We start from the raw sequence: 14,724 nt of genomic DNA, 5'->3' as shown, positions 1-14,724 counted from the left end.
TTTTCTGTGGTAAGCTGTCCATTATTCAACCAACTCTTTGAACCAGAATGAACATTTTAATCTGAGGTGTTCCGTTTTAAAAGGAAGAGAGAAAACAAGTTATTAACATGACAGCTGGTGTAAGAAGACCATGCATCTTATTCAGTAGTCTGTTCAACATCTGGCAAATGTTGACAAACCCAACGTCATCCAAGTTTTGCATTTGTGAGTTAGTGTTAACAAGGGTCCTCTTCAGGAGGCACAAACGTAAAAAGATAAATACATTATAACGGAAAACTTCAGGTAATTAATGCTCAGTTTTGAAATGTTTCTTTCCGATTTGTGCCTACTGAACACAACCCTGTGAGCGTTTGACCACTGTTCAACCATAGATCTTCTTAGGCTGCGTTTAGAGATGCAGCCAATTATTTAGACCAGTCAGATCTGATGTGATTGGTAAAAACATCAGAATTGGGCTGTCTGTTTAAACCCAAACTTAGTGGACTACATTACCCAGACTCATTTGGTGGGGGGCCAGGAAGTTGCCCATGTGAAGAATCTTAGGGTGTCTGTCACCAAACACTAGTCGTTTCTCTGGACAACCTTGTTGGTGATGACCGTAACCCTTCCTGGAACAGAGTTCTCTTACCTCATCACACTACTTCACAGGTGTGTCAGGCCACAGGTAGGTGATGTTGGTAAGTTCTAAAAACCAACACTCTCTCCAGTCTCTCCTCAGGATCTCTCCATCCCTCCTCTTTCCTCCCCATCCATTTTAAATGAACTCCAGTCCTTCATACTTCAGGTCTCCTATCTTCGTCTCTGGCAGTAACATCCTCCCGTCTAAAGTAAACGCCAGGATGTACGTCGCTATCTTCCCTGCATCCTCCTCCGACTTCAACGCTAGTACGATCTGATCGTCGGTGTCAGGTACGAACTTGAACGAGGAGAAACCGTGCGTTGGGTGGAGGGGTCCAGCGTGCCCCACGGTGATTTCGCGGAAGTCCGAGGGGCAGGAGAGGAGGAGGTTGGTGGCGCGGTGCTCGTCGGCGACCTCATCGTAGCGTTCGGAGCTGGCGCGGCGGGGGAGGAAGAACCAGCGCTGGAGGCGGTCGGACCACGCTGCAGACTCATGGATCAGGTAACCTGGAGGGAGAAAGAGAGAGAAATACATGAGAGAGAAAGTGTGAGATTAACCCAGTTGACAGAGATGGTGAGATGATCGAGGGAGTGTTTTTCCACACAACTGACTTGGTGCATCAGGTCGCCTCGGAGAAAAACAATAGAAAGTGACATCTTCAGAGGAACAGAGAGGTTTAGCGTGACACAAAGAATAAAGGGTGTGTCATACATTCTTCCAGGAACCAAGAGGATTAAAGACGGGTGTATTAGACTCCTCCCCCCCTCCCTCACCTGGCGGTTGAATCCCGGCTGCGCTGCGCAGGGCGTTGTAACGCGGTACCCAGTTCTCGTGTTGCACGTTGCCGCGGTAACCCACCACCTTGATCCATTGGGGGTTGTCGTTGATGAACTCTCCGGTAGTGGTCGTCCACTCTTTACCCAGACCACCCACGTAGAGGCACTCATCCTTCACCGCCAGCCACTCCGCCTTGAACCCTACACAGAGGTCAAGGGTTAGAGGTTATTACAGTATGGTCCTGGTGATCCACTCTTTACCCAGACCCCCCCCCACACACACACCTTTTGAGACAGACCCGTCTCCATCAGTCAGTATAACCCAGGGTACCGCCTGGTTCCCCTCTATCCTGTAGACAACTCCTGTACGGTCGTCCACACTGTACAGGTGACCGTTGAACGCAACTAGCTCCGACAGCTCCATACCTGGGGGTACAACGATCACTCAGTCAATACGATGATCACTCAGTCAATACGATGATCAGTCAGTCAATATGATGATCAGTCGGTCAATATGATCAGTATTCACACCCCTTAACTTCCTCCACATGTTGTTGTTACAGCCTGAATTCTAACTTCCTCCACATGTTGTTGTTACAGCCTGAATTCTAACTTCCTCCACATGTTGTTGTGGTACAGCCTGAATTCTAACTTCCTTCACATGTTGTTGTGGTACAGCCCGAATTCTAACTTCTTCCTCATGTTGTTGTGGTACAGCCTGAATTCTAACTTCCTCCACATGCTGTTGTGTTACAGCCTGAATTCTAACTTCCTCCACATGTGGTTGTGGTACAGCCTGAATTCTAACTTCCTCCACATGTTGTTGTGGTACAGCCTGAATTCTATCTTCCTCCACATGTTGTTGTGGTACAGCCTGAATTCCAACATCCTCCTCATGTTGTTGTGGTACAGCCTGAATTCTAACTTCCTCCATATGTTGTTGTGGTACAGCCTGAATTCTTCAACTTCCTCCACATGTTGTTGTGGTACGGCCTGAATTCTAACTTCCTCCTCATGTGGTTGTGGTACGGCCTGAATTCTAACTTCCTCCACATGTTGTTGTGGTACAGCCTGAATTCTAACTTCCTCCATATGTTGTTGCGTTACAGCCTGAATTCTAACTTCCTCCTCATGTTGTTGTGTTACAGCCTGCATTTAAAATGGATTCAATTGAGATTGTTTTGTCACTGACCTACACACAATACCTCATAATGTCAAAGTGGAATAATGTTTTTAGACATTTTTACTAATTAATTAAAAATGCTAAGCTGAAATGTCTTGAGTCAATAAGTATTCAACCCCAAAGACCTGGGAGGTTTTCCAATGCCTTACAAAGAAGGGCACCTATTGGTAGATGGGTCAACATAAAAAGCAGACATTGAATATCCCTTTGAGCATGGTGAAGTTATTAGTTACATTTTGGATGGTGTATCAACAGACCCAGTCACTACAAAGATAAAGGCGTCCTTCCTAACATCCTTCCTAAGGAGAGGAAAGAAACCGCTCAGGGATTTCACAATGAGGCCAATGGTGACTTTAAAACAGTTACAGAGTTTAACGGCTGTGATAGAAGAAAACTGAGGATGGATCAACAACATTGTAGTTACTCCACAATACTAACCTAATGGACAGAGGTTACTCCACAATACTAACCTAATGGACAGAGGTTACTCCACAATACTAACCTAATGGACAGAGGTTACTCCACAATACTAACCTAATGGACAGAGGTTACTCCACAATACTAACCTAATGGACAGAGGTTACTCCACAATACTAACCTAATGGACAGAGTGAAAAGAAGGAAGGCTGTACAGAATAAAAAATATTCCAAAACATGCATCCTGTTTGCAACAATTCACGAAACAAGTAATACTGCTAAAAATTGTGGCAAAGCAATTCACTTTTTGTCCTGAATACAAAGTGTTATGTTTGGTACTCTGTCATCCAATACATTACAGAGTACCACTCTACATATTTTTAAGCATAGTGGTGTCTGCATCATGTTATGGGTATGCTTGTAAATGGTTAAGGACAGAGTTCTTTTTCAGGATAAACAAGAAATGGAAGAGAGCTAAGCACAGGCAACATCCTAGAGGAAAACCTGGTTCCGTCTGCTTTCCAACAGACACCGGCAGATTAATTCATCTTTCAGCAGGACAATAACTTAAAACACAAGGCCAAATCTACACTGGAGTTGCTTACCAAGAAGACAGTCAATGTTCCTGAGTGGCCGAGTTACAGTTTTGAATTAAATCTACTTGAAAATCGATGGCAAGACTTGGTTGTCTAGCAATGATCAACAACCAATTTGACAGAGCTTGAAGAATTTTAAAATGAAGAAAGCAAAGATTGTACAATCCAGTTGTACAATCCAGTTGTACAATCCAGTTGTACAATCCAGTTGTGCACAGCTCTTAGAAACTTTACCAGAAAGACTCACAGCTGTAATCGCTGCTGCCAAAGATTATTCTAACACATCTAACACTCAAGGGTGTGAATACTTATGTAAATAAGATATTTCTGGATTTCATTTTCAATAAAATGTTTTCACTTTGTCATTACAGGGTATTGTGTGTAGATGGGTGAGAGGAAAAACATAAATCTGTTGAATTCAGGCTGTAACACAATAAAATGTGGAATAAGTCCTGGAGTATGACTACTTTCTGGAGATTTATTCTTCTCATACGACAGAAGAAAGGAGAACACATTCCAACTACTGTTATGTGATACTAGCCTGGCTGCCAGTCCGTCTCTGCCCTCTAGCCACTCCTTACAAAGCAAGACAGTTCCATAAGGAGTTGGCAAGAGAGCAGAATCAGAGTGGTCTGACAGCCAGGCAAAGAGAACACAACACAGTGGTTTAAACCAGTGGCTTTCAAACCTCTCCTCGTGGAACCTCGGACGTTTCACAATTCCATTGTAGAACTAGCTCACCTGATTCCCCTAGCTGACGGTTTGATGATGAGTTGACAAGTTGAATCAGCAGTCCTAGCTCTGGAGTACATTAAAAACATGGAACGACTTGGGGGTCCCTGAGAGGTCTGAGAACCCCTGGTTTAAACCATTCTCCTCTTCTACTTCGTCTCTGGGGTCTAGGCTGGGTTACTGTAAAGACGCACTATGCAGAAATCACTCCGCCATTTCCTGGTTGCTACAATTCTAGTAGTTGTGACAAAATGCAGGTATAGCTTAGAGAATCTAAAACTTAAGAACAGGAAGCATAGAAATAGCGCACACAGGACAGATCTACTGCTTCTTAGACTTGCTGTCAATGAGAACTACAGATCTATAACACGCATTTCTATGTGAATTTGGTCAAGTCGACCCAAAAAGTGACATATTGCAGCTTTAAAAGCAGTTTGGGACAAATGCTGATATATAAAAAAAAGCTTTGAAGCCATTTGAATAAATGGTACAACACGAGTCCCAAATGGCACCCTATTCGCTGTTTTCTGCACTACTAAGTGGTGCACTAAAGAGGGAAGAGATTGCCATTTTAGATGGAACCACAGTAACTAAAACCACCTCGTCCCTTCTCAGCCAGTTGGCTCTCCAGGGTCAGGCTGTCTGCGTCCCACTCCACCTCCACTCTGTCCCCACTCTCAGACACCACCAGGTGGCCCCTCCGCATGACGCTGAACCACGTCTGACCCTACAGGACACGAGATCAATAGTTTATTTTAGCATGTAGCTGAACCACGTCTGACCCTACAGGACAGAAGATCAATAGTTTATTTTAGCATGTAGCTGAACGACGTCTGACCCTACAGGACAGAAGATCAATAGTTTATTTTAGCATGACGCTGAACCAAGTCTGACCCTACAGGACAGAAGATCAATAGTTTACTCTACTCCTAAAATAAGATAAATTAAGAAATACAGTATTAATCCCTGATGTAGCTAATCACATTTTCTATTGAGTAAACTTAAAATCAACACACGCTTCAGAGTAAAACAGTTCTAAGAAATAAAGCAAACTGATGAATAAAAGAACATAAACACATGGGAGCCGAGTGGAGCTGTGGTCTAAGGCTCTGCTAGCTGTGGTCTAAGGCTCTGCTAGCTGTGGTCTAAGGCTCTGCTAGCTGTGGTCTAAGGCTCTGCTAGCTGTGGTCTAAGGCTCTGTATCACACTGCTAGCTGTGGTCTAAGGCTCTGCTAGCTGTGGTCTAAGGCTCTGCTAGCTGTGGTCTAAGGCTCTGCTAGCTGTGGTCTAAGGCTCTGCTAGCTGTGGTCTAAGGCTCTGCTAGCTGTGGTCTAAGGCTCTGTATCACACTGCTAGCTGTGGTCTAAGGCTCTGTATCACACTGCTAGCTGTGGTCTAAGGCTCTGCTAGCTGTGGTCTAAGGCTCTGCATAACACTGCTAGCTGTGGTCTAAGGCTCTGCTAGCTGTGGTCTACGGCTCTGCTAGCTGTGGTCTAAGGCTCTGCTAGCTGTGGTCTAAGGCTCTGCTAGCTGTGGTCTAAGGCTCTGCTAGCTGTGGTCTAAGGCTCTGCTAGCTGTGGTCTAAGGCTCTGCTAGCTGTGGTCTAAGGCTCTGCTAGCTGTGGTCTACGGCTCTGCTAGCTGTGGTCTACGGCTCTGCTAGCTGTGGTCTAAGGCTCTGCTAGCTGTGGTCTAAGGCTCTACTAGCTGTGGTCTAAGGATCTGCTAGCTGTGGTCTAAGGCTCTGCTAGCTGTGGTCTAAGGCTCTGCTAGCTGTGGTCTAAGGCTCTGCTAGCTGTGGTCTAAGGCTCTGCTAGCTGTGGTCTAAGGCTCTGCTAGCTGTGGTCTAAGGCTCTGCTAGCTGTGGTCTAAGGCTCTGCTAGCTGTGGTCTAAGGCTCTGCATCACACTGCTAGCTGTGGTCTAAGGCTCTGCTAGCTGTGGTCTAAGGCTCTGCTAGCTGTGGTCTAAGGCTCTGCTAGCTGTGGTCTAAGGCTCTGCTAGCTGTGGTCTAAGGCTCTGCTAGCTGTGGTCTAAGGCTCTGCTAGCTGTGGTCTAAGGCTCTGCAAGCTGTGGTCTAAGGCTCTGCATCACACTGCTAGCTGTGGTCTAAGGCTCTGTATCACACTGCTAGCTGTGGTCTAAGGCTCTGCATCACACTGCTAGCTGTGGTCTAAGGCCGTGATGAGACAAGACTAACTACTAATTGGATACCACGAAATTGGGGAGATTTATAATAAAAATAATTTTTAAAAAATTATATAAAATGTAATAAATGAAAAATAATAAAAAAATAAAGAACAGCCTAATTACGGATAAAGCTGAAATGTGGGTTTGTAAGCATGATGTAAATACCTTGGTGCTCATTGAGGCCGTGTCCAAGTCTGCGATCACCCCAATACGGTACCGGATGCTCCCGGACGCCATCCTCTCCGGGGGACTGAGAGGATATGTGTCGTTGTAGTGTTTATTATTCCAGTTGACGTTGTTTCCCACTGCAGCCACCGGTTGACGGTTACCATTATTGTTTATTTCATTGTCATTGTTCGTCCACCAGCTTTGCGCCCCGTTACCGTGGTGATGGAAGCGGTCAGAGGAGACGCCGAAGACGTCATTGCCGCCAGTTCCGACCCCCGTCGTCTGGTGCAGGTAGAACAGCAGGGCGAGGGCAAGGAGTGTTGCCACGGTGATGGCCCTCCATTTTAGGCGGAAGCGGGGGTCAGAGGTGGCGCCGGCCATGAAGGCCAGGGCAGGAAGGCCTCGCACGGAGATCCGCAGGGAATTCATGGAACTGGAATCATCAGGACCACCACCACGTTCCGGCTCTGAATTATACCCTGAGATAATGGACATGGGGGAGGGAGAGGGAGCTGGGAGGGTGGGGAAAGAGGGGAGGGTGAGAGAGAAAGAGAGAGGGGCAAGAGAGATTGACAGAGAGAGAGATGGACAGAGAGAAAGAGAGATGGACAGAGAGAAAGAGAGATGGACAGAGAGAAAGAGAGATGGACAGAGAGAGAGATGGACAGAGAGAGAGAGAGATGGACAGAGAGAGAGAGAGATGGACAGAGAGAAAGAGAGATGGACAGAGAGAAAGAGAGATGGACAGAGAGAAAGAGAGATGGACAGAGAGAGAGAGAGATGGACAGAGAGAGAGAGAGATGGACAGAGAGAGAGAGAGATGGACAGAGAGAGAGAGAGATGGACAGAGAGAGAGAGAGATGGACAGAGAGAGAGAGAGATGGACAGAGAGAGAGAGAGATGGACAGAGAGAGAGAGAGATGGACAGAGAGAGAGAGATGGACAGAGAGAGAGATGGACAGAGAGAGAGATGGACAGAGAGAGAGAAGTCAGAGATACAGGGGGTAAAAGGGGAAAGAGAATTGGAAAAAGGTAGAGGGCAAATGTTAATTTCATTGTTCATTGTTGTTCATTCATTATATTGTCTACTGTTTATTGTTATACTGCAGCCTGGTGCTGTGAATTAGTCAAAATATCCACTAACCACGTTTTAACCCACAGTCAAGCCATCCCTTATAAAAATTAAATCACGACAGCTGAGATGGAAACAGGTCGCTTCTGTACAATTGTATTAATTCCAAGAGATAATTTGTTCGTTCGACATGGTGGATCTTTTGGTGTCTGTAAAATGTATTATGCGAGAGATGGTGGTGGAAATGCCTTTATCAGCAAATATTGGTTTATTATACATCATATGGAAGTAAACATGGAGTCACGTGATGAGATGGTGTGTGTGTGGTCCTCCCACCACCACTCAGGACAGCATGCAGTTTATTAGGCTACGGATGAAACAAGTTATAATGAACTCCACAGTGGGGAGAAAGTGCACAGTGATGAGCTTGATGCTCCTTTCAATAAATATCAAGGGTTTGATTCTGGTGACGTGATGATTGATGCTTCACTGCTGCTTGACTAATAAAACAACTCTTGTTCTTGTCCATAGTAACATCATAATGTAGGTAGCCTACCCACACTGCATGGTAGGTAGCCTACCCACACTGCATGGTAGGTAGCCTACCCACACTGCATGGTAGGTGGCCTACCCACACTGCATGGTAGGTGGCCTACCCACACTGCATGGTAGGTGGCCTACCCACACTGCATGGTAGGTGGCCTACCCACACTGCATGGTAGGTGGCCTACCCACACTGCATGATAGGTGGCCTACCCACACTGCATGGTAGGTGGCCTACCCACACTGCATGGTAGGTAGCCTACCCACACTGCATGGTAGGTAGCCTACCCACACTGCATGGTAGGTAGCCTACCCACACTGCATGGTAGGTAGCCTACCCACACTGCATGTGACAGCTGTGGCTAGAGAACACGTGGAGGGGAACATGTGAGGGAAACACATTGAACTTTAAGTTGTATCAAATAGAAATGTAAGTTAAAAAAGTACATTTTGTTCACCAAGTCATCGAGCACAGACTTTTAACCACAACAAGTCTGTTTGGAGGAAACCCCACTGTGGGGAAAATGATCAAATGTTTAACTTACGCAGATATTTTTATATTTGCATGAAGATCTGTCAGCAAATTAGATGCAAACCAGCTAGTGACTGAACAAGGCTCCCCAGGACTGGGTCGTATTCACTAAACCAGCTAGTGACTGAACAAGGTTCCCCAGGACTGGGTCGTATTCACTAGACACTAAACCAGCTAGTGACTGAACAAGGTTCCCCAGGACTGGGTCGTATTCACTAAACCAGCTAGTGACTGAACAAGGTTCCCCAGGACTGGGTCGTATTCACTAAACCAGCTAGTGACTGAACAAGGCTCCCCAGGACTGGGTCGTATTCACTAGACACTAAACCAGCTAGTGACTGAACAAGGTTCCCCAGGACTGGGTCGTATTCACTAGACACTAAACCAGCTAGTGACTGAACAAGGCTCCCCAGGACTGGGTCGTATTCACTAAACCAGCTAGTGACTGAACAAGGTTCCCCAGGACTGGGTCGTATTCACTAGACACTAAACCAGCTAGTGACTGAACAAGGTTCCCCAGGACTGGGTCGTATTCACTAAACCAGCTAGTGACTGAACAAGGCTTCCCAGGACTGGGTCGTATTCACTAAACCAGCTAGTGACTGAACAAGGTTCCCCAGGACTGGGTCGTATTCACTAGACACTAAACCAGCTAGTGACTGGACAAGGCTCCCCAGGACTGGGTCGTATTCACTAAACCAGCTAGTGACTGAACAAGGCTCCCCAGGACTGGGTCGTATTCACTAAACCAGCTAGTGACTGAACAAGGCTCCTCAGGACTGGGTCGTATTCACTAAACCAGCTAGTGACTGAACAAGGCTCCTCAGGACTGGGTCGTATTCACTAAACCAGCTAGTGACTGAACAAGGCTCCCCAGGACTGGGTCGTATTCACTAAACCAGCTAGTGACTGGACAAGGCTCCCCAGGACTGGGTCGTATTCACTAAACCAGCTAGTGACTGAACAAGGCTCCTCAGGACTGGGTCGTATTCACTAAACCAGCTAGTGACTGAACAAGGCTCCCCAGGACTGGGTCGTATTCACTAAACCAGCTAGTGACTGAACAAGGCTCCTCAGGACTGGGTCGTATTCACTAAACCAGCTAGTGACTGAACAAGGCTCCCCAGGACTGGGTCGTATTCACTAAACCAGCTAGTGACTGGACAAGGCTCCCCAGGACTGGGTCGTATTCACTAAACCAGCTAGTGACTGGACAAGGCTCCCCAGGACTGGGTCGTATTCACTAAACCAGCTAGTGACTGAACAAGGCTCCCCAGGACTGGGTCGTATTCACTAGACACTAAACCAGCTAGTGACTGAACAAGGCTCCCCAGGACTGGGTCGTATTCACTAAACCAGCTAGTGACTGAACAAGCCTCCCCAGGACTGGGTCGTATTCACTAGACACTAAATGAAAGAAAACAGACAGAAACTGAACTTATCCAATAGGAAAGAATCTCAGTTTACTTTGCATGACATTTCCTGTTGCAACACGTTTGCACTAATGAATTCGACCCTGGGCTACCAGTGCTTCTGGGTGTAGTTTACCACTAGGTACAGATCTAGGATCAGCTTCACCTACCCCAGTCCTATCTTTAACTAGAAGTAGGGAAAATGCCAAACGGATCCAACAACAGCATCTAGGGGCAACTTCTCCCTACCTGAACACAGGTGTGGTACCTGACTGTTGACATGGTCCCATGAGGCTCTATGTAGGGAATAGGGTGTCATGGCTGGGTGGAGGAGAGGGAACAGGTGCCTTCCAGTTGAAACTGGAGAGGGCTCTGTGTCTGTGTGGTACAGTACTGCTACAGACAAGATGACATGTTCTCTGCCAGTCTTGCATTGTGGTTGCTATGGGCAACAGACTTAAAAAGGTAGAGGACAGGTAGGTACTAGTTCCGTTGTTCCTCTGTCACAGTTACGCACCCACTCACTTGTACTACTGAGTCACGCAACGCTTCAAGACAGGCAGCAAGGGCTAGACACTACAATACTGTAGAATACGCACCAGGGTTCAAATACTATTTCAAATCTTTCAAAGACTTTTAGTGTTTGCTCTCTAGCATGTTGGAGTTCCAGATGGGTGGGGTTTGACCGCCTGCAACTATTCTATTGGTTGCACTGTGCCAGGCAAGCTCCATCAAGCCCAGATCGTGTATTTGAAATGATTTCAAATAGTATTTGAACCCAGGGAAACACACATTTGCTCTGTAAGTGGAACCAACTACCGTGGAGTGGCGTCTCCCTAGATGCTATCTGCCTCTGGTCTAGGAGAGACTGTGTCCAAAACGGCACCATATTTCCTGTTTCAGGCACTTTTTTTGACCAGGGGCCATAGGGTTGAAAAGCAGTGCACTATGTAGGGAATAGGGAACCATTTTGGAAAGAAAATCTGTTACATAAACACTGGTTCTGTTCCACTTCAGTTAGGGCTCCTGAGTGGTGCAGCGGTCTAAGGCACCGCATCACTACAGATAGACACTACAGTTCTATTCCGGGCTGTATCACATCCGGCCGTGATTGGGAGTCCCATAGGGCGGTGCACCATTGGCCCAGCGTCGTCCGGGTTTGGCCGTCATTGTAAATAAGAATTTATTCTTAACTGACTTGCCTAGTTAAATAAAAGGTTTAAAAAGACAAATATGTCAACAGGTTAGCTGTGTAGGTAAGGAGAGTAGGATGCATCATCATGAGGTTATCAGCCAGTCTGAGGACTTACTGCCGACCACAAGAGACTAACACAGGAGAGACCAAACAAAACCATGTGCCTCTCTAACACAAATACACTCTCACTCAGGCAGTCACTCATTAAATCACCACTGCATGTAAACCCAAACCTGCTGCCACAGAAACCAGCTGTGAGGTGTATTGATCTCGTCCCCTCTCAGATCCAGCTGTGAGGTGTATTGATCTCTTCCCCTCTCAGATCCAGCTGTGAGCAGCCAGGTGATGTAACCTAATACAGGTAAATGAGGTAACGATGTTTGATTGACTGGAGTACAAAAGAACGAAGCGCTAACCCATAAGTAAACAACACAGAAGAGGCAAAACCACCACTGTTTTATGGTGATTTAATCACTTTTCACCATGTGCTAATAGGCTGTTATAACACAGGTCTGTGTTTCAAATGGCACCCTACTCCCTATATAGTGCACTACCAGGTCAAAAGTAGGGCACACGTCAAACTCATTCCACGGAGGGCCGAGTGTCTGATGGTTTTCGCTCCTCCCTTGTATTTGATTGATCAATTAAGGCCATTGATTAGTCAGGGACTCCCCTCACCTGGTTGTCCAGGTCTTAACTGGACACAAGGTGAAAGGAGATGGCCCAGTGTCTGGCTGGTTTCTCCATGGAATGAGTTGGACTCCCCTTCACTAAATCAATCAGATGCTATTAGTGCCCAGCTTGGGATACCTATGGGATATTGATGACAGTATTGTGAGCTAAAACCAGATGAAAATGTCCTAAATCAGATCAAACTAGCCTCAAATCAGTTTGTGTTCATTTAAACTGGTTTTCCTAGATTACAGCAGATATACTACAAAGCAGGATCAATGTCCTATCTGCATGACCCCTCTATGTTGAACTGTCTGCTCCCTATACATGTCCTCATGTTATGGATTCCCATCACCTGGTCATCTACGTCTTTAATCGGAAACATTGAAAGGAAATAACAAAACCAGCAGACACCCCTGATACACCCCTAGGTCCCTTCAACAAGACATCATGGCCACGAAGACAGGAAGAGAGGTGGAGCCAGAAATCAGGCCAGACTACAAGGGGTGTGTTCATTATGGAAACTGTTTAAGAACCAAACGGAAGCAAACAGAGAAAAAGGAACTAAACAGGAATGGACCGACCCAAATTTGTCCAATACAAACTCTTGCTTGCGTTTTCCATTTGGAGTAAACCATAGATTGATAGAGGACTCATCGTGGATATAAACTGTTAACATGGACATTGTCACTGAGGGCTAACTTGCAAGCACGAAAACAGTCAACAGTCAAGCAAATATATGCCCGGGATACCCTACTAATTGAAGTTTTAATGTACTTTAAAATAGAGATAGCTTTAGCTTCAATGGCACTGCTCATTCTGTCACAGACACTATAACTCATCAGATACAAAGATGAGTCATCCATCTCTATGGAGTAAAGGGTTTCTGTTGCAAAACATTTTGCAGCAGACTAAACGTTTTGCTATAGGAATCGGTGTAATGATTACACCCCAGTAATCTTGGGGCAAAACGAATGACTGTCAAACTAGCAGACTGATCAAATGCGTATCTAGCTACTAGTTAGCTTTGATACCTTCACTCCTTAAGGTCCAAGGACCGTATGCTATTTTCAGAGGTAGACCATCTCCGCAGCCAAAACAGCAAATACTCAATCTAAACGTCAATCGATTCTCAATTGCGATACGGTTCTAGAAACATAAAGCCCCGTACTTTCATATCACAAAATAATTTCCCAAATGCAAAACACAAACGATATACACTTACTGTACACTGTTTTAACCGGCTTCATCACAGTCGCAGCTGACAGTATCTTTCAGTGACAACATGTTTCTGTCGGCCTTCTGTTACACACAGGTGCTCAGAGCATGCGAGACAGCCAATTAGCATGTCGCATTCTTCCGTCTGTCTTCCGTAAACAGCTGTGACATGGAGATATGACCTTGTGGGAACACCAACCCTAACCCTATAAAAATGTGCGTTTCAATTTAAACTTTTGTTTTGAGAAAAGTATGTCTCGCTTATATAAGGTTATGCTTCCAAAACCGTACGCAAGCGATGCGTGTTAATGTTCAGACCGAACGTCTGGGCTCTTATTATTAACAAACCTCCACTGTAGACGCCTTCGTCCAATTACTCCTGTGTGTAACGGAACAGAGTCATGATCAAGGTCTAGCTATGATACATGTAGGAGATACGTCAAAGGCTGGATGACTGTCAATCAATGGAAACTCTGGAAAAAGTCAGAGAAGGTCGGAAATAGTTTCGGAAAGTATATTCCTCTTTTAGCAAGCTCCTAGCTAGCTTGTGCAAAACAAACTTTAGCATTAGGGGCTAGTTTATTGGATAGCATTGATAAATCCGCCTCCAGACTGCATGTCAGTTGAAATTATCCGTTACTTTATTATGCCTGGCTTTGTATACTTTAGACAGACCGTACTCACTGGGAATACTTTAGACAGACCGTACCGTACACCCGTACTCACTGGGTGAGAGGGAGGTCTCCGCGTCCCCCCGTAGCGACTGTTTGGAGGAGGTTATCCGGTGTTTCGGTGGTTCTCGGTCCCTACTCCCCCTGCTCCATCGCTGGAAGAGAGTTGAGGCAGCCAGCTCGACTTCCGCCTTCTCGCTGCTTCCCTGGCGCGAGCGGAATGAACTCTGGAAACTCTGCCAACTTGCCGCGCATGACGACGCAGAGCCGCCGACCGACGCATCCCAACGAGCGTCCTGATTGGTCCGTTCCTTTCTGCGTAGCTTGACCCAGCGTTTGCTTAAAATATTCTGTCCTTCGCGCTGAGTTGAACACATTGACCCTGACCTTCTCGGGTAACCTGTACAGTCCATACAAGTGGGTACAGTACAGTTCAGACTCAGAGATAAATAATATTTCCCTAAAAACTCAAAACGAAACGAATAGAACTGCTGCCGCGGTAGAATTAAAATAACGTTCTAGAACAACGCGTTGTCTCTAGAGCGCGATATTCTCTCGTGAATGGGTGTCAGAAGGCTGGTCGAACACAATATCCCTTATGTTCCCCAAAAACAATGGTCCTATTTATAACGCTTCATATGAGGGTTATGAAAAGGCTCGACTTCGCTTGCAACCACAGTTGCAACCATCAGTTTTCCCTGACAGTCCTGTCTCTGAAACTCACCAATAT

General features: G+C 46.0%; 1 protein-coding gene across 8 annotated transcripts; it reads right to left on the bottom strand.

Moving 5' to 3' along the window:
* Window positions 1-36: 36 nt before the first annotated feature.
* On the bottom strand, window positions 37-14,615 carry cant1b (calcium activated nucleotidase 1b). Of its 8 annotated transcripts, none has more exons than XM_090195381.1 (6): window positions 14,050-14,615; window positions 6,677-7,191; window positions 4,924-5,050; window positions 1,681-1,821; window positions 1,393-1,596; window positions 37-1,125 (listed from the first exon to the last, which is right to left on the bottom strand). In XM_090195381.1, the coding sequence occupies exons 1-6, from the start codon at window positions 14,405-14,407 to the stop codon at window positions 755-757; spliced, it is 1,716 nt and encodes a 571-aa protein (XP_090051507.1). In that variant the 5' UTR covers window positions 14,408-14,615; the 3' UTR covers window positions 37-754. The 8 variants fall into 8 exon arrangements, with proteins under 8 accessions (XP_090051507.1, XP_090051510.1, XP_090051511.1 ...); XM_090195384.1 differs by having other exon boundaries at window positions 14,033-14,582; XM_090195385.1 differs by having other exon boundaries at window positions 14,008-14,280.
* Window positions 14,616-14,724: the final 109 nt, after the last annotated feature.

Source organism: Oncorhynchus mykiss, chromosome 13, assembly GCF_057628025.1.
Source record: "Oncorhynchus mykiss isolate SJ-2025 chromosome 13, ASM5762802v1, whole genome shotgun sequence".
NCBI lineage: Eukaryota > Metazoa > Chordata > Actinopteri > Salmoniformes > Salmonidae > Oncorhynchus > Oncorhynchus mykiss.
This window is presented reverse-complemented; position numbering and strand designations above follow the sequence as displayed.